This window comes from Myotis yumanensis, unplaced genomic scaffold (assembly GCF_028538775.1).
Source record: "Myotis yumanensis isolate MYYU_CA2020_CCGP unplaced genomic scaffold, mMyoYum1.0.hap1 SCAF_1, whole genome shotgun sequence".
In the NCBI taxonomy this organism is placed as follows: domain Eukaryota; kingdom Metazoa; phylum Chordata; class Mammalia; order Chiroptera; family Vespertilionidae; genus Myotis; species Myotis yumanensis.
In genome coordinates this window covers 30587347-30608384 of record NW_027223752.1, presented here as the reverse complement: position 1 = coordinate 30608384, position 21038 = coordinate 30587347, and the positions used below count along the sequence as shown (strand labels likewise).

At 38.8% G+C, this 21038-nt stretch overlaps 1 protein-coding gene across 11 annotated transcripts in view; it reads right to left on the bottom strand.

Moving 5' to 3' along the window:
- NUMB (NUMB endocytic adaptor protein) overlaps positions 1 to 21038 on the bottom strand; it is a 136806-nt gene that overhangs the window by 35749 nt on the left and 80019 nt on the right. For all 11 annotated transcript variants that reach the window (XM_070417066.1, XM_070417051.1, XM_070417114.1 and 8 more), the window contains 2 exons: positions 11183 to 11323; positions 4159 to 4233 (listed from right to left, as the gene is read on the bottom strand). In XM_070417066.1, coding sequence (XP_070273167.1) covers positions 4159 to 4233; positions 11183 to 11308 — 201 coding nt within the window. In that variant the 5' untranslated portion in view covers positions 11309 to 11323. The remainder of the gene's footprint in view (positions 1 to 4158; positions 4234 to 11182; positions 11324 to 21038) is intronic.

Sequence of the window (21038 nt, the reverse complement as noted above, 5' to 3'; positions counted from 1 at the left end):
CATCTAGCACTATGACATAAAGACACTGAAAATGAACAACAGATTATCCATAGACAAATCCCATACAATCTAAGTCCCTAAGTGGTTAATTTGTGAAATTATGTCACAAAGTAAATTGAGTTAAAAATAGCTATAAACTAACTTTATGTACACAAAGTAAAAAACAAAACATATGTAGGCTCTAAGAAGCATATGTTTAAAGTACTATTTTATTTTAGTATCTCTTCATTTGAGAATGTTAAGTTTGCAGATAACTTCTAATTGAAGTTAAAATAATCCTAAATGTTAAAGAGCTACTTTGAGGAAAAAGAAAACTATACTTGCAAACTATTCTGCTTCCTCAATTCCCCATAAATTTAAAAAGCACTGGAATGTTAGATTTTTAGTTTAAAGATCACTTAGGTGGTTAAGTTTAAGGTGACTGTTTTGCTATTTAACTGGTACATCTGAGCTATATAATTCTTCAAATTTTAAAGTACTGACATTCAAACTACTTCCATGGATATGCTATTTTTCTTTAATCTTTAGGTTGTACACTTTTATATTTGCTTGCATTTATTTAAAACTCTAAGAGGAAGCTTTATGATCTATAAAAGTAAACAGAAACACCTAAAGAGACATAGCTTTTGGCATAATATAAGCATCTGGTATATTTGATTACAGATGTTTGTTAGGATCAATGTTAGGGAGAGAGGCAACTAGAATTTCTGCATAGCAAAAATATGAAAAGAAGACAAAATCATGAATTTTTGTGATTAATATGATCTAAGAAGAACAACAAACTGAAGACTTTCACTTGCTGCAATCTTCTCAGTACAGTGTTAGAAAGAGTATTTATACAAGGGGGACGTCCGAGTACAATAAATAGGAAATTGACATCAGTTACCTAAAACTTTAAGCTTATTTTTTAAAAGTACATGTTTCCCTATGTAAAATTATAACAACATTTGCTACAAGTCTCCTGGATAGGGTTGGTCTGAAAATTTTCAAAGAATTTCTTGAATGAAAAGTTCAGAAATGGCCCAGCCGGTGTGGCTCAGTGGTTGAGCATTGACCTTTGAACCAGGAGGTCATGGTTGATTCCAGGTTAGGGCACATGCCTGGGTTGTAGGCTTGATCCCCAGTAGGGGGCATGCAGGAGGCAGCCAATCAATGATTCTTTCTTATCACTGATGTTTCTATCTCTCTCCCCCTCTCCCTTTCTCTCTCTAAAAATCAATTAAAAAAATCTTAAAATACTATAGGGAAATAAGGATCTTTTAAAGTTATGCAAAAGGATTTAAAAACATGACATGCAATTATGGTTATGGTGATTATTATGAGATTCAATTTGACCACATATTGAGGACTGAATTGTTTTCTGTATATTCATTCCAGAAATATTTATTGAGTGGCTACTGTGTGCCAGACACTGTTTTAAGCATAGGTATAATTTTTTAAGTGACAAATTTGGTTCCTATTTCTGGTGAAAATAAAAACTCACTAAATTTTATAATCTAAATAGTCCTGCACTCAAATAATCATGCTTATAGTTTTTCATCTTCTTGGTTAAATAAAAAAAAAGGTAAAATAAAACAAAAACATTCACTCAACTAAAAAATTAGTTCTAAAACTCGATGGTAAATAGTGGCTATCTCTGGGATTGCAAGAGATTTTATGTACTGTTTTTGTTCATTTGTATTTTATACAATGAAATTTACTACCTATATAATAAAGATATTTCTATTTAAAAGTAGGGTTTTTTTTTCTCTTTTTTTCCATCACTATCTATCCCTCCATACCCTCCTCCATCTCCACTCAACTCATTCTCCCCATCCCCTGCAATCACCACCTGTTGTCTGCATTGAGTTCTTTTTTTCCCATTTTTACTCAATCCCTCCACCCTCCCAGCCCACCTTCACCCCCCAGACAGCCTGCTCTTCATTTATGAATCTGCCTCTATTTTGCTTGTTAGTTCAGTTTTGCTCCTTAGATTCCACTTATGAGTGAAATCATATGGTACTTGTCTTTCTCTGACTGGCTTTTAAAAAAACCTAGACAGTTAAGAGGGTTAACTACTCATTAAACAACTAAATACCATTTCTTAAAACTTCTGGTCAAATTTAAATCATCCTTAGATTTTCCTCATTTAGAGAGTGAACCTGAAGCTATACTCTGAGTTAAAAGACTTTCTAAAGGTTCATTCCACAGTGACCTTCTAACCGTAAGCTACAGAAGTTATAAGACAGAGGATGTTGGAGGGAGCCAATGGGGGGTGGGGTGGGGGGGGTGGGAGACATATGTAATACTTTCAACAATAAAGAATTATTTAAAAAACAAAGTTATAAGACTTTAATAACTACTTATAGCTTGTTTCAGGTCCATCTAGTATATTCACTGATTTGTCTATTGCTTTCAGTCAGTAGTTTATGACATTTAAAATGTTCTTTAGCCATAGCTGGTTTGGCTCAGTGGATAGAGCATTGGCTTTCGGACTGAAGGGACCCGGGTTCGATTCTGATCAAGGGCACGTACCTCGGTTGCAGACTCCTCCCTGGTCTGGGCCCTGCTCAGGGCAGTGCAGGAGGCAACCAATCGATGTGTTTCTCTCACAACGATATTTCTCTCTGTCTTTCCCTCTCTCTTCCATACTCTCTAAAATCAATGGCAAAATAACCTCGGGTGGGGATTAAAAATAATTCCTTAAATGACTTAAGACAAATCATTACATTACTTAAACTGTTAAATTGTTCTTAGCTAAACATCTTATTTTTCCAGTGAACTTAAAATTATTTTGTTAAAGAGATTGACTTTATATTTCTTGAAAAATTACATTTTCTGAAGCTGTATTTAACTGGGAAGTATATATTCAGGTGGACATAGCAAGTCTATAAATTATAGTTTCATGTACCATAACACATGGATGTAAGTCTCTTTAATATTATGGTAATTGGAGAGCACAGAAAGACTAGGAAGGGCTTCAATCATTTAAGAATTTAAATGACCAAAATCTGACTCTAAGGGTATGTAAACATACCCTTTGCTTCCTGCACACGCCCTGTGGTAATCTAAGGTAAAGGTATGTGTATAGTATATATTGTATCTACATTGATATTTTATTTTATTTTTTTAGTTCTTTGCGTAGTATAATCAGTTATTTTTCTCTTCCTTTCCCTTCTACAACAGATTTAGGCATTTCTTCCAAGATATAATTCATTTCTCTGAGTGGCTGCTTCCTTGATTTTATATCTTTTATATTGAGGAATTATAGAAAAGAGGTCCTACAGAATGTATCAAGAAGCAGAAAAGTTTTCATTATTAAGTAAACTGAGAAAAAGCACTCATTAGTAGCCAAAATCAAGGCAGCCCACCATACCAGCAAATCCAAAGCAACAAGTATTTAATGCTATACGGGGCAAAGGCATGCAGAAGTAATGCTTAAAGCTTTCAGAGCAAGGGGTGGGGGTGGAGAAGGCGAAACACTGGAGAGAAGGAGGTTGTGAAGAGGGCTGTCAGAGTTTATGAAACATTCTTCAAATCTATCCAAAATATGAAATAAACACTTTAATCTGAACCTTTATGAACTCTGAATCCATTCTCTCCTTTCATTAAATACACAGGCATGTGCCTAGGATGTGTTCTATGGCATAACAGGAAAGGAAACATTATTTATCAAATATGCTGAAGTTTGTGCAAGAGGCAGGGTGACATACTGTTTATGTTTGAGGGGTGTACAAAAGGAAATTGGGAGTAGCAGTCAAATTAATAAGTCCTCCCAACACAGATATCCCCATCTTCTATTTTTTCCTAAAAAGCCGTTTCTTATAGTAAATTTAAAATCAGTAATTTATAACCCAGTTATCTCAGTTAGGTTAAGACACTAATTGTAACAATTTTATCCTGGCTTTAGAATATTATTTATCTGAAAGATTTCATACTACTTGTTTAATATGGTTCTGAACCAGAAGAACCTTTTGAATACTGTCTGGCCTAAATTGAAGAAGTTGATCTTTATAATTTACACCTTTGGATGGACATGAGCTACTCTTTATCAGTGAATTCACATCTTTTGCTTTAAGAGTAAGAACTGGATTATGGGTCACTAAAATTTATGAGCAAAATCTTTCAAGAAAATATTTACAGCATATAGACCAATACTGGTAACCATCAAATACATACAGCTTTCAATCTTTTTACAGCCTCTTCACAGATGTGCATTCCTCTTGATTCATCAACTTCTACATGGCCAAGGTACTGTAAAAAGAAGAAAAAAGTTAGGGCTTTTGCTATGTTTATTGAGTAGCTCCCCATCCCCTCAATTCCAAATGTATCAAAAGAAACTGGAAACTGTCATTCTGGGAAGGATTTTTCTCTGCAGCATTTGCGATCTTACTTCTGGCATGCAGAGAGTTTGCCTCAAATAAACTTATAAAAATTCTCTACATGCTAGGATATTCTCTACATTGACATGGTAAATATGCATTATATATAGTTCTAAGATGAAAGAGTATACTCTCTTTAGGGCAAATATGAATCATACAAAATCCAAGAAGATATACAATCATGTCCTGCACAGCGACCTTTCAGTCAAAGACAAACCGCAAATACAACAGTGCTCCAATAAGATTAAAATGGAACTGAAGAATTCCTATTGCCAAGTGACATCTAGCTGTCTTAACATCCTAATGCAACACATTACACAAATACCACTGTGTTATAATTGCCTACAGTATTCAGGGCAGAATAGACTGTATGGGTTTGCAGCCTAGCAGCTGTAGGGGAACACATTTTTGTCACCCCAGAATATCTCTCTAGCATAAGGATTATTTTAGGCTGGCAATTTTAAGAAACAGCATACAATGGAGAAGCACTGAAATCCAAGTAGAAGCTATCCTTTGTAGGGCACATTTACCTTTGTAAGGGAACTCTCCATTTCCAAGGGTGTCTCCCTGCTATCCCAGGAAGAGAAGAATAAACTTATCTCTAGAAACTCTTATTAATTCTGAAGATAAAGATTTAAATCTAACAACCTTACCCATTTATAGTGTGTTTTTTTCCTCCCTTAACTGACACCCCCGCCTGCAACATTTTCATTTGTCTTCAGCTGAAGATGGTATTTAAGTAGTGCTAGCTTCAGCCATTTTGGCTCAATAAGAGATAGTGTGAGTTTTAAGACAGTTTCCACATTTAGTCATCTTTGCTTATCTCTTTTTTACTATTAAATTGGAAAAAAATTAATTTAATATTATAGGCTGTTAAAAATGTCAAGTGTTTGTGAGCCAGGATAGTAAACAGTTAGGACAATTTCTTGGCAAGTGGAATAGAGAAAGCAAGCTGATGACTGAACAAACGGGCTGAGCAATTTACAGCAGATACAGAAGGTCACCAGGGTGGAAAGCCCCAGGTGCCCAGCCACAGGCAAAACTGGTGCTGGATCTTCCCCCCAGGGTGGCCTTTTCTTCCATAGCTGGTCATTCGGTTCAAACCCTCCTGACCTTTCCTCCCTAGAGATAACATCTAGGCCTCAGCTGTATTTCAGCTCCAGGTCAAGAAAAGCAGCAAAACCAGGACCTGTAATGACTCCCTTCCCTGGTATTGACCAATCAGTGGAGACCACAACCCTAAAAGGGCACACCTGGAAAGTGATGAATATTCTATTGAGATCTCCCCTAAGACCACCCCTAAACTCCCAGCCTTTAAAACCCTCAAGACAAAGGTCCCAGCACACTCTCCTTAGACCACGCCTTTCCCTTTCTCCTCTTCTTCCCCCATAGGCATGCATCTCCTGGAGCTGTCTCGGGCTAACCCTCTGAACCTGTTTCCAAGGCCCCTTTTTGCTGACTCTCCATGAGCTGACAGCAGCCCCACCTCGGCTAACTTCTTTCCCATTACATTTCTAGAGAGCCAAAGCAGCCCCGCCTAGGCTTCTATCCTAAGCCCTTCCTTGTTTCACTGTTCTCAGCTTTAATAAATATACTTTCAAAATCACCTGGATTTGTGTTGTGAAATCTTTCCTGTACAAAGTCGAGAACCCACACACTACCAGTCTGCCCGAGGCAACCCTCTCTGGGCTCGGGCCCTGTCCAGTAAGATTTGGTGGCTCTGTCAACTAGTTCTAGATGGTTAAATTGAAGTCACACCCAGAAATAATAGAGTACTTTGTCACTGAAGACTACTGTTTCATCAGTCAGATGCTACAGTGATAGGCATATTACACTCAAATTCTGGAAAGCTGTATTTTTCGTTTAGAAGTTAGTGATGAATGAACTTTTAAATTAACTCTGGTTGAATTCAGCTTTAGAAAGTATTCCTTCATGTTCAGTTGACATGTTGCTTTTTTCAAAGCCCAATAATATATTCTTAATTTCTTGGTCCAAGGAAAAAGGAAAATCAAGTACTGGGAAAGAGTATAATCTCAGCAACTGAGCTGTTTGCATCACTGTTCTGACATTTTAAGAAATTTTGACATCTCATTCTTGGTACCTTGGCACATATTACTGTCTAGTTTTTTAAAAATTTTAATTAATCCTCACCTGAGGATATTTTTCCCATTGATTTTTAGAGAGTGGAAGGGAGGGGAGAAGAGAGAAATATCGCTATGACAGAGACACATCTATCAGTTGCTTCCCACATGTGTCCCACCAGGGATCAAACCTACAATCTAGGTATGTGTCCTTGACCAGGAATTGAACCCATTGCAGCTGTGCAGGCTGATGCTCCAACCAACTGAACAACACTGGCCAAGGCTAATTTGTTATTATTTTCAATATATATTTTTAATGGATATCAGAGAGGAAGGGAGAGGGAGAGGTAGAAACATCAATGAGCCCTAACCAGTTTGGCTCAGTGGATAGAGCATCAGCCTGCAGACTGAAGGTTCTCTGGTTCGATTCTGGTCAGGGGCACATGCCCAGGTTGCGGCTTGATCCCCAGTGGGGGGCTTGCAGGAAACAATCAATGATTCTCTCCCATCATTGGTGTTTCTCTCTCTCTCTCCCTCTCCCTTCCTCTATGAAACCAATAAAAAATATATATATTAAAAAAAAACATCAATGATGAGAATCATTGATCAGCTGCCTCCTGCATAACCCCTACTGGGGATTGAGCCCACAGCCTGGGCATGTACCCATCAGCTTCCAAATCCCTTCTTAATTTCTCGTTACTAAAGAGATCTGTCTTATTAAATGCTTGCTGTGTTTTAAGAGTAAAACTTAGTTTGAAAATGTATTCAGTATTTCTAGATATTTATATTGGTAGTATTTCTTTGTTAGATTACTCCACATTCTGCCAGAATCAGAAGACCCATAATATTTTCTAACTAAACTGTTTTTTTTTTAATCTATTGATTTTAGTATATCTTATAAGTAGCCCAAAACCCTGCAATTTCCTATCCTTTGAAACATTTTTTGGTTGATTCTCTTGAGTTTTTCATATAGACATCATCTGCAGAAACAAACACAACAAAAAATGTATTGATTTCCCACATTTACAGTTTTTATTTATTTTCTTATGCAAAGATGATTGCCAATTCTAAATATGTTGAATAAAGCAACCTCACCTTCCTCCTAAATTAAATGTAAATGTTTTCTGCATGACTCTGGGAGACTTTTTCAATCACTTAAAGAATCCTATATAATAAAAGGGTAATATGCAAATTGACCCTAACGACAGTTGCTATGATGTGCACTGACCACCAGGAGGCAGACACTCAACGCAGGAGCTGCCCCCTAATAGTCAGTGCACTTCCACAGGGGGAGCATTGCTCAGTCAGAAGCCAGCTCATGGCTGGCCAGCACAGTGGTGGCGGCAGCAGGATCCGTGGCAGTGCTAAAGATGTCTCTGTGGGGAGCGGGCCTAAGCCATTAGTCAGACATCCCCTAAGGGCTCCTGGGATGCCAGAGGGATATCTGACTGCCAGCTTAGGACCGATCCCCTGGGGAGTGGGCCTAAGCCGGAAAGAACATCCCCCAAGGGGTCCTGGAATGTGAGAAGGCGCAGGCCGGGCTGAGGGACCCCCTGAGTGCATGAATTTTTGTGCACCAGACTTCTAGTATATCTCTAGTATATTATGCTATTCTTATTTTGCTAAGATGATTTATTGGGAGTGGATAATAAATATCTTAACATTTTTTATTGAGATGTAATTCACATTACCTAAAATTAAGCATTTTAAAGTGAATAATTCAGTGTCACTTAGTACATTCACAGTGTTGTGTAATCACCACCTTTATCTAATTCCAAAATGTTTTTTTTCACACCAAAAGGAAAACCTGACCCATTAAGCATTTGCTTACCACTGCTTCTAGCAACCAATAACCTGCATTCTGTCTTTATGGATTTACCTATTCTGAATATTTCATGTAAATGGAATTATACAATATGTGACTTTTTGTATTCGGGCATATTTCACTAGTATATTGTTTTTGAGGTTCACCACATTCTAGTATGTATAAGTACTTGACTGCTTTTTATAGCTGAGTAATGTTCCTTTGCAGTTTGCTTATCCATTCTTCCACTGAAGGACATTTGGGCTGTTTCCATTTTTTGGCTATTGTCAATAGTGGTGCTATAAACATAGTGTACCTGTATGTATTTGAGTACCTGTTTTTGATTCTTTGGGGTACATACCTTTCAGTGGAATTACTTAGTCATATGGTAATTCTGTGTTTTAGCTTTCTAAGAAACCACTGAACTGCTTTCCACAGAAGCGGAATGATTTTACATTCCCACCAGCAACATATAAGGGTTCTAGTTTCTTCACATCCTTGTCAATACATTATTTTCTGTTTTTGTTTTTTAAGTATAGCCATACAACTGGGTGTGATGTGTTACTTCACTGTGGTACTGATAAGCCATTTCCCTGATAACTAATGATGTTATGTTGTTGGCCATTTGTATATCTTCTTTGGAGAAATTTCTATTCAAGTCCTTTGCCCATTTTAAAATCAGGTTCTTTTATATATTCTGGATACTAGACTCTTATCTGATTTCTAAATATTTTCTCCCATTCTGTAGTTGTCTGTTCACTCCTATGAAAACATACTTTGATGCACAAAAGTTTTTAATTTTAATGAAGTCCAGTTTATCTATTTTTTCTTTTGATGCTCATGCTTTTGGTGTCATATCAAAGAATATATTGCCAGATTCAAGGTCATAAAGATTTACCCCTATGTTTTTTCTTCTAAGAGATTTATGGCAATTTTTACTTTTATATTTACGTCGTTGATCCATTTTGAGTTAATTTTTGTATATGGTGTGAGGCAGGGGGTCTAAATTCTTATTTTTCCCACGTGAAAATCCATTTTTCTCTTCCAGTTTGTTGAAGAGACTACTCTTTCCCATTGAATGGTCTTGGTACTCTTTTAAAAAACCAATTGGCCATAGACATATAGGTTTATTTCTGTACTTTTAATTCTATTTTCATTGTTCTATATCAGTGATGGTGAACCTATGACACGCGTGTCAGAGGTGACATGCAAACTAATTTTTTGGTTGATTTTCCTTTGTTAAATGGCATTTAAATATATAAAATAAATATCAAAAATATAAGTCTCTGTTTTACTATGGTTGCAAATATCAAAAAATTTATATATGTGACACAGCACCAGTGTTAAGTTAGGGTTTTTCAAAATGCTGGCACGCCAAGCTCAAAAGGTTCACCATCACTGTTCTATATACATCATTCCTTATGCCAGAATTACAATGTTTTGATTACTATAGCTTTGTACCAAGCATTGAGATGAAGAAGTGTGAGTTCTTTAACTCTGCTTGCCTAAAAGAGATATCTACGTGAGAAAATTGTGACAAAGGTACACAAAGAAAACATCCGATTTTAATAAAAGCATAATATGCAAACTGACCGAACGACCAAACAGCAGAACGACTGTCTGGATGACCACACTATGACACACACTGGAGCCAGGCCAGCCAAGGCGGGTGCAATGCGATTGGTCGGGGGGCCCCGCCATCGCCCCACGATCACCCCGCTGAGGGAGGCCCAGGCCACCCTCTGCAGGGAGATTGATGGGGGGGCTCTGCAATCAACTGCCCCAAAGAGGGAGACCCTGGCCACCGGCCGGCGGGGCGATCAATGGGGAAGGGGGCCTCCCTCTGCTGGGCGATCGATCTGGGGGCCCCGTGATCAATCACCCCACAGAGGGAGGCCCAGGCCAGCCAAGTGATCGCACCCCACTCCGGTCACCCACAGAGGGAGGTGACCAGTGGCAGGGGACAGCGCCGCACAGATGGCAAGCAGTGGCAGCGGTGGGGGTGGGGACAGCTGCCGGCGGAAGGAAAGCCCCGATAGGCCCTGATCGCCGGCTAGGCCTAGGACCCTACCCAAGGGGTCCCAAATTGCGAGAGGGCACAGGCCGGGCTGAGGGACACCCCCCCATGCACAAATTTTGTGCGCTGGGCCTCTAGTCTATATATATAAAAGCCTACTGACCAGTAACTATGAAGCACATCGACCACAAGGGGGAATGCAGGAGCTGCCAAGCTGTGATGACTTTGCAGTTGTGTTTCTCAGGTGACGCACCCAGAACCAGAGAGGAGAGAGTCCGATCCCAGGGTGCCTCACCTGAGAACTGCCCTCTTGCAATCTGGGACCCCTTGGGGGACACTGGAGAGCTGGTTTTGGCCTGATCCCCGCAGGCCAGGCCGAGGAACCCCACCAGTGCACGAATCCATGCACTGGGCTTCTAGTTTAAATATAAAGAGAAAAATTACTAATTTTAACCTGTTTTATTAAATCTATCACTGAAACAGAATATGAAGATACTAGAAGCCCCATGCACGAAATTCGTGCACCAGAGGGGTGTGTGTGTGTGTCCCCCAGCCTGGCCTGTGCCCTCTCACAGTGCAGGAGCCCCACAATCAATCACCCCAAAGAGGTAGGCCTTGATGGATTGCCTGAGCCACGGGACCTCGGCCTCGCCGCGGGACCCCCAGCCTCACCACACGGAGCCGTGGGACCCACCTCCACGCTGCGCATGCAGCATCAAGCCCCCATCCACCCGTGCACGCCCGCAGCCTCCTGGTGATCGCTCGTTACGGTGTGAGGGCGACATGACCACATAGGCTTTTATTAATAGGATTAGTTTTATGAGGCTTTTCTTTTAACTTTCCTAATTAATGGTACTTCACATATAATAAACTGCCCATTCTTTTTTACACATACATTTATAGAAACGTGATCTTTTACCTTAACTGGGAAGCTACATTTTCCGGTACGAACCCCTTCTTCATCTGTTTGCCACTGATGTGGACGACTGGCCTCTGGAATATAAACATCTTTCTTTCTCCTAAAACTTTGCCGTAGTTTGTTCATTTTAATTTTTACAACCTGCAGACAGAGTTAAAGAAATATGAAAAAGTAATTATTACCTTCTCACATATTTAAATTTTGGTTTACAATATTAATGAAAAACTAATGTATCAAAGTAAAGATTTTGGTTTGGGGGGAAATGAGCAATTAGTATACTTCCTCTAATACTAAGCTCAAACAAATCATTTCACATTTTGAAGACAATTAGAATACTAGTCTCGTAAAACAACAATAACCTTTTAGGATTTGCACAGATGTTATTCTGAGACTTTAATTATAATAATTCAATGAGTATATCCCTATTGATCTACCTCTCAAATCCATTCTCACGCCTAAAAATGAAAATTTGTACATGTAGGCCAAACTATACACTGTTAAAAATTTCTGAAAACTTTCATACTTCTTAGGAAAAAAATTCAGTCTGAAACATTGAAATCTGGGGACCTTTTTGGCTTATTATTGAAGATAGTAAGCAAAGCAGGGACTACAGTCACCATTTTATAAAAGGGTGTTTTACAAAAAGGAATAAAATAAAGTTTCTTTTAAACGTGTTTAAAGGAAAAGTTCTACTAGGATAAAATTATTCTAAAGAAGAAATTTCTTACAAGCAATATGACATCAGAATGTACTTTCATATCTATAGTCATTACAGATATGAAAGAAGTCCAAGAGAATCACTCATCAACTGCTTCCTCACACCCCCTACTGGGGATTGAGCACGAATTAATGAAGTAGCACAAGTCTCATCATTAACTCTGTAAATTAAAAAGTATTAAACTATAGTCAGTTTTTTGTTTTGTTATTGAAAGAGGCACTTCTCTACTGCTTTCAAAGGTGCAGCAGAAATCACAAAACTATAGAGAAGGAAGACCTAACTGATAAGAAATAACAGAACATTCAAGAACCAATGAATAAACATAATGAGTAAGTGTCCCTTTACAGAGCAAATCTCAAAATCTAAAATCAATACCTCTAGCCCTAGCTGGTTTGGCTCAATGGATAGAGTGTCAGCCTGCGGACTGAAGGGTCTTGGGTTCGATTTCGGTCAAGGGCATGTGCCTGGGTTGCAGGCTCGATCCCCAGTGTGGGGATTGCAGGAGACAGCCAATCAATGATTCTCTCTCATCACTGATGTTTCTATCTCTCTCTCCCTCTCCTTTCCTCTCTGAAATCAATAAAAATATTTTTAATTAAATAAATAAAATAAAATAAAATAAATACCTCCAATTTTTTGTTAAGTTGCAGTGCTCATTATTTTAGGTACCTCACAGCCTAAAAGAAATCTAGACTTGAGAAAATGAGTGACAAAGCTACATAAAGGAAACATCCTCTTTGTCAGGAGTGTTAAACAGCAAGAGATTAAACATTGATTGCCACGTGACACCACTGAAAGACTTGAAAATCAAAGTTTGCATTCTGAGGAAAGTCATTTTGTATTTTAAAATGCATAATGACACAACAGAACTATTATCAAATTAGCTACTTTACACAGATAAGTCAATCTTACCACATATCTTCTCAAAAGGTAAAAAGTCTGACAGACAAATGGCAATGTAAAAAATCTCTGGATTTTCTAAAAATGAGCTTATTATTTCTCAATTCAAAACTGATTTACAGAGCATAGGAGGTAGATGTTAAATAATCAAAGGGCTGGACAAATGGTAGTCTAATACTCTGCCTTGAAGTAGATCACTCCTTCCTAAACTAAGCTAAATGAGAGTCCACCTTAATCTAACAGACTTCCAAAAAGAATTACATAAGCTTCCTTGATTATACATACTGTTATACTCTTTCATATCACACTTAAAAAATATACACAAATACCAGAAAATGAAAAACACCTATACGCCTTGCTCAAATTGGCACTCTAAGAATCTTTTGACCAAGTGAGTCCTTTCTACTTAATTTTTTTCTCTTAACAAATAGACCACTCTCCTACCGAGTTAGTTAGGCCAGACACCTAAGAGTCATCACTGCAATTACCCTTTCTCTGATCAGTGACTCCACTGATTTTGCCTCCTTAGTATATCTTTAATTCATTCCCCAACCACCACCACGAGTTCTACTAGCCTTAGATATTTCTGCTTAAATTATTTCAAAAGCCTTTCACTTAATGGTCTTTTTGCTTCCAAGAGAAGTCCATTCCACTCTGTTCTCCTGACTACTACCAGAGTGCTTTCTAAAACACAAATCTGACCACGCAATTACACTGATTAAAATTTCAATTGCTTCAGTTCACTTTCAAGCCCAAATTCCTAAGCAGGGCAAACACAGTCCTTTTCATTTGGTTTCACTCACCAATCTTTTCACCAGTCCCCATTCACATGCTAAGCTCCAGCCATACTAAACTACAATTCTCCAAACAAGACAGGCCCTCTTTCAGAACGTCTGTATATGTTCCTCCCCGTGCCTAGAAAGACCTTCTCCTGTTTGCCTCTGGTTAAAGTCTATTCATCATCTTTTAGTAAGTCAGTTCAGGAGTCTTCAAGAAAGCTAGCATTTTTTTCTGACAAGCCCCTACCTGGCCTGGGTTAGGTCCTTCCATTTCATATGACTCCCGTTAACACCTACAGCTTACTTCTATGACTGTACTCATCAAAACTTTTAGCAACTTTCTATTTCCTTAATAGTAGACTATATTTTGTTTAAATAGTACCCCTACATCCTAACACAGTGCCTGTCACATATATGACAAAAAGTAGTTCAATCCTCTGCCTTTATGTAGATCACTCATTCTGTACTATAAATTTGAAGAAACTAAAAGATAAAATAGACCCCCATCATATTAGACTAGGGGCCCGGTGCACAAAGATTCGTGCACTGGGGGTGGGTCCCTCAGCCCGACCTGCACCCTCTCCAATCTGGGAGCCCTCAAGGGAGCCCTCTCCAATCCGGGAGTTTCTGTCTGTCTTTGCAATCATATGAGTGAATTGTCTGAGACCCCAACCCAATTTGGTTTGTTGCTCACAGAATAATAGAGGCTTTTTTTTTCTTTGCTTCATTGGTGGAGATTTCCTGAAAGTTTTAGGATATCTTCCCTTTAATTTTTCCTAGGCACTCTGATTTTACTTATGTCTCTCACCTTTGCTTTCCCTCCATCCCCCACCGCAACAGTAACTTGCTCCAGGCTCACTTTGCTCTAGTGCAGTGGTTCTCAACCTTGGCTGCACATTAGAATCACCTGGGAATCTTTTTATTTATTTTTATTTATTTTTTCAGGAAAACTCGTGATATTTGATTGGAATTAACCCCCCGAGTTTCCAAGGTTCCATTTCCCTCCATCAAGCCAAGGAAAAAGTCCCCTTTTGAAATAGGAATTTTTAGGGGTGAAAAAAGCAGGTTTAGAAAAATTAAGGAGGTCCATGGAAGAAACACAGGGCTACAGAGCTACAAAGGTTACATTTCCATAAGACAAGGAAACCAGGAGTAGCAAAAGGCCTATATTTACAAACTAAGAAGGAGGGCCTCACATGTCCCCTATGAGGTTTGACTTTTGAGCTCAGGAGTTGCTATAGTGACCAAATCAAAAGGGGGATAGTGGCTAATCAGAGGGGATATCAGGTCACAGGGACTTGCAGCCTTTATAAAATGTGGAAGAAGGGGCTGGGTAGGACTCTTTTCCCCTCCCCATGTGGGAGTCTGTGCCTGTTCTTCAATAAATTCCCACCTTTGCTATACCATCTTCCATCTGTGGTTTCATTCTTTGACTCGGACGGACAAAGAACCCAGGGGAACACCACATGTTCCAGTCCCAAAATCTCATATCACTTTTGTCTTCAGCAGAGCTAGGGTTAAAGCCGTTGCTCAGAGTTTCTGCTTCATACTTGCACAGTCCCATCCAGCATCTGGCTAGGTTCGCTTGTGTTAAGAATCACCTGGGAATCTTTTTAAAATCCTGATTCCTGGGCCTCATCCTCCGTAAATTCTGTTTCTTTGTTATGGGGTGGGGCCACTACATCAGTAACAAAGAAACAGAATTTCTGGAGGATGAGGCCCAGAAATCAGGATTTTAAAAAGATTCCCAGGTGATTCTAATGTGCAGCCAAGGTTGAGAACCACTGGTTTAGGACAGTGGTCGGCAAACTCATTAGTCAACAGAGCCAAATATCAACAGTACAACGATTGAAATTTCTTTTGAGAGCCAAAGTTTTTAAACTTAAACTATATAGGTAGGTATATTGTTATTAACTTAATTAGGGTACTCCTAAGGCTTAGGAAGAACCACACTCAAGGGGCCAAAGAGCCGCATGTGGCTCGCGATTCGCAGTTTGCCGACCACAGGTCTAGGAGATCCGTCTGCCACCAGAACTACGATTCTCAGCATTCCTGGTGCTCCCCGCGCTCTTGGTTTTCGCTTCCTGCTCTGTCTCTGTCCCCTGGCCTCCCACTCTACCAAGTCCTCCAAGAGCTCTCCCTCTCTGCTCTGTCTGGCAGCTTGGGGAGCCAAGTTCCCCAAGCTGCTCCACTCTCTTGCTGGCTCTCCCGCTCTGCTCTCCCCCCAAGCCTCCAGCTCTCCTGCTCTGCTCCCCACCGGGTGGCTTGGGGGAGCAACCGAGGGAGCCACGTCCCCCCAAGCTGCCGGCTCTCCTGCTCTGCTCTCCGCCCAGCGCCTATGTATGCAAATCAACCCACCATCTTTGTCGGGTTAATTTGCATACTCACGCCTGATTGGCTGGTGAGCGTAGCAGAGGGACAGTCAATTTACATGTTTCTCTTTCATTATATAGGATGGTATTTACTAGGTAGGGTAGATGTAGACATAGAAGACCAGGGAATCATCAGTGTTGGAAGACACTGCAGATGTAATAGCAGGCCAACCTCCCATTGACAAAGAAATCACTTTGACAACTTCCCTTAAAGAAAAATATCCAACCTATATCCCAATTATGATGATTTCCCATCATACTTTTTAAAAAAATTCTTTATTGTTTAAAGTATTACATAAATCTCCCTTTTCCCCCACTGACCTCTCCCCGGCCGCTCCCACCCCCCAGCACATGCCCTCACCCTGCTACTGTCTGTGTCCATTGGTTATGTTCACATGCATGCATGCAAGTCCTTTGTTGATCTCTTACCCTCTCAATGCCCGCCTTCTCTCATAGGTTGAACAGTCTGTTTGATGCTTCTCCGTCTCTGGATCTATTTTGGTTCATCAGTTTGTGTTGTTCCACAAATGAGTGAGATCATGTTGTATTTATCTTTCTCTGACTGGCTTATTTCGCTTAGCATAATGCTCTCCAGTTCCATCCATGCTGTTGCAAATGGTAAGAATTCCTTTTTTTTTTTTTTTACAGCAGCATAGTATTCCATTGTGTAGATGTACCACAGTTTTCTAATCCACTCATCTGTTGATGGGCACTTACGCTGTTTCCAAATCTTAGTTATTCTAAATTATGCTGCTATGAACATAGGGGTGCATATGTCCTTTCTGATTGGTGTTTCTGTTTTCTTAGGATATATTCCTAGAAGTGGGATTACTGGGTCAAATGGAAGTTCCATTTTCCCATCATACTTCTAAGTCTTGCTCTCTTACTCAAATTTCTATATTTGAGCACACTGATGTTGCCTCAAATACATTTATTTAAAGTTAAATCATCACCTCTTATCTCCTATTCCTAAGTCCTCTCCCTCTTATCCAACCCGTTTGGGTCAGTAAAAATTTTTTGAGAATTTGCTATGTGATGGGCCCTACTGTTAATGCTGGTGCGTAGAGAAATCCATAAGACAACTTGCCTTCTTGCCTTTAGGTGACTCTTCCCTCATAAAATGTTGATTTCTGCACAATATAGTATAGTGACTATAATAATAGCACTATACAGAGTATACTCTGGAAGCACAGTCTAGATTCAGGATACATTTACTGCAAGCATGTCAAACTTGCAGCCGGCAGACTGCATCCATGCTGCTGGCGAGTTTGACACGCTTGCTCTAGGGAATATTGACTGAGCTAAGTTTTAAAGGAAGAACAAAAACTAGCCACATACATTGGGGAGTGGGAAGCAAAAGATATTTCAGATAGAGGCAACAGCATCAACAAAAGCACAGATGAAGGAAATCAAACACTAGGCAGTAATGTAGGAAGAGAAGCGCAGAAATGAGGTTGAAGGATCAGGTCTTGATTTTTATCCTATAGATAATCAGAAGTCACTAAAAGGTTTAAAAAACACCAGTGACACGATCAGAGTTGCAATACAGTTAGATTACTCTAGTGGCAGTATGGAAAACAAATCTGAAGAGGAAAGGGCTGCAGATGATGAGTCGGGAGACTTTTAAAATATTTGGGGCAAGTTATGACAGACTGAATGAACTAGGGCAGCGGTGGTGGTGTAGGAGAAAAGGGAGATTTTAGGAAAGTTTAGAAAATAAGAGTAGCAGTGAGAATTGAGTAAAATCCCAGGATGATAAGACTGTAAACCAATAATCATCTTCACTGTTTGCTTGGGGAAATTCATTTTGGTATGACAATGAAGCTGATTTTAAAGTAATTTTTATCACAGAAGTAATAGATGTTACTTGTAAAGTACAGGAGAAACAGAAAAGTCCAAATAACTTGTAATCCCACTAAACAGAAACAGCCTTCATTTACTTTCAGAGGTTTTTATTTCTGTCTTTTTCTATGTATATATGCTTTATCTTTTCCTTTTTATAAAAAAAGGGAACATATGATATCTTTCTCTCAGCTAGGCAAATTTGAAAGCCTTTCTATTCTTTTCAGAGCAGCATGCTTCTAATAATTCAGAGAAATAAGATTTTTATGCTATTGTTATCATCAAAACTTTATATTTAAAAATGAAGAAAAAAAGGTTTACATCTCTTTGAAGGTAAGATTTATATTTTACTCAGCACCTAGTACTGGCATTTGCTTACATGAATTATTTTAAATTACATATAAAAGACCACAGATATTTTAATTAAAAAATTTCAACAAGCATTTATTGATTGCCTACGATGCTTTGCAGCAGTAAATAATACAAAACAAAACCCATGCCTCTATGAAGGAGTCAGACAGATAATAAGTAGGCAAATTATTTATACTAGTAGTGGTGTGCTGGGTGACAAGATCCAACTGTTAAATTTTCAACATGTTTGCAAACTGGGTGTTAAACACAGCCTTTGTTAAAACTTAAATTATATAGCCTTAGTTCGTTTGGCTCAGTGGATAAAGCATTGGCCTGTGGACTGAAGGGTCCTGGGTTCGATTTGGGTCAACGGCACATGCCCGGGTTGCAGACTCAATCCCCAGTAGGGAGTGTGCAGGAGGCAGCCATTCAATGATTCTCTCTCTCCTCCCTTCCTCTCTGAAATCAATAAAAATATATTTTTTTAAAAAAACAACTTAAATTATATAAACTTATAAGTTATTCTAAAACAAAAGTAATAAATACTAAAAATTTTATCACTTCCTAATTATTTTACTATTAACTATGCTCCTGGGGTTATTTATGATTTTTGTATCTGTATGGTAGAAATACTACATAATGCTGGGCTAGTGTACATCTCTTCACAAAATCATGTTCAGTGACTTCATGTTGAGGCTTGAAATTGGCCATGGTCAAAGTATTTATTCTACGGAATTTGGCAAAACTACCAATCACTGCTTGATTTATTGTTTTGTGATTGTCTAGCTCTAAGAAACTAATGCAACAAATGTTAATAATGCAGATTAAACTTAAAAGTGTGTGGTGTTGCCCTAACTGGTTTGGCTCAGTGGATAGAGCGTCAGCCTGTGGACTCAAGGGTCCCAGGTTCGATTCCGGTCAAGGGCATGTACCTTGGTTGCGGGCACAACCCCAGTAGGGAGTGTGCAGGAGGCAGCTGATTGATGTTTCTCTGTCATCGATGTTTCTAACTCTCTATCCCTCTCCCTTCCTCTCTGTAAAAAATCAATAAAATATATTTTAAAAAATAAAAATCATCATTCTCCTCTTTTAAAAAATTTTTTAAAAAGTGTGTGGTGTCAATAACCATTACATTATGAATAGCCCCAAAAATTTGAGGATATATTCTTCCATTATTTGAAAACTATTATCCAGTTCAGCTAAGCAGTTTCTCAGGTCATTGAGAAATGAGTAAAATTCTGACATACATCTTCATTGTTTCACTTTCATCTTACTCATTAATATAAACAAAAATATCAACCATCATTCATGATGGAACTATGCTCAGTGAACTAGCTGTGAAACACCAGCACACCACTAACTATATGGTATGTTAGAAGATGGTAAATGTTATGCAAAAAAAGATGAACAGGGTTAAGAGGGATCCGGATTAGACGTGCTGGAGGCAGGAATAAATTTTTAAATTAAAGCAACATCTGAGCAAAGAATTGAAGGAGGTAAAAAAGTGAACCATGCAAGTAGGATGAGAATTCCAGAAAAAGGAAAAAAAACTACAGCACATACTTGATATACATCCTATATAATAAAAGGCTAATATGCAAATTGACCAAATGGCAGAACGACTGGTTGCTATGACGCACATTGACCAGGAGGGGGGCAGACGCTCAACGTAGGAGCTGCCCCCTGGTGGTCAGTACGCTCCCACAGGGGGAGCGCCACTCAGCCAGAAGCCCTGAGCCGGGCTCATGGCTAGTGAACGCAGCAGTGGTGGCGGGAGCCTCTCCCACCTCTGCAGCAGCACTGAGGATAGCCAACTGTGAGAGGGTGCAGGCAGGGCTGATGGATGCGCCACCCCACCCCCTCAGTGCACAAATTTCGTGCACCGGGCCTCTAGTAGTAGATATATAAGACCCACCCAGGAAACTTGACACTGACGACTGTTTCCCTATAAGAAAAAAACACGAGTGACTCAAAATGGTAAAATTACTCTAATTTTTACAACAGTATTAGTTGGTTCCAAATATAAGAATATAGAAGCTAAAATATAAAATCATGAGTACCATTTAAAATATTTTGGGGAAAAATAATTCACGAATTTTCTTAGATTAGCTTGTTAACACATTCTACTTCTCACAGGGTTAAGTCAGGACATTCTACTTCTCACAGGGTTAAGTCCCAAAGATAGCAATAAAAGCAAAAATCACATAAATTTAAAATTATATTGGGAATGCCTTAAATCATCCATAAAGTACAATATTACACTATCTTGCAACACAGCTAGATATTTCTTTTTTTAATAGCAAGCTTATGTTTAGGGTCTATGCTGTGAGAAAAATTTCTAACTAGCACTAGAACCACAGGGCATGCTCAGACCATGGGAGGCGCAAAAACAATGTACAGCAGAAACTTACTGAGCAGAACAGCAAGATATCTAAATTTAATTAAATCATTTTTAAACTATGACTTTTATTTTACTGTTCTCTGAACAAACATGGTTGAATGTGAATATATACAACTGCACTGTATTCTTCATCATTCTATCCCAGAATTCTATAGGGTAAGTTACATGAAAAAGAATGTATTGACTGTCCATCTGCTAAAAAAATAAATAATTTGTTTACTCATAAAATACCATGTTAAATCAACACTACATTAAATTAGAACATTTTACTACAAGCATAAAGTATTTCATATTTGAATTTTCTCTCTTTGATTTTTAGTATTTCTTATGATGTGGAACTTGATCAAGATTTAGAGTGAAGAAAAAAAATCTTTTTATTTGGTCAAGTTAAGTAAGTGAAAAAATGTAAGGAATCCTAGACTCAGAGCATGGCCAAAGGATTTAGAGGTAGGTCATCTACTCAATCCTATTCAACAATAAATTCTAAGAATTT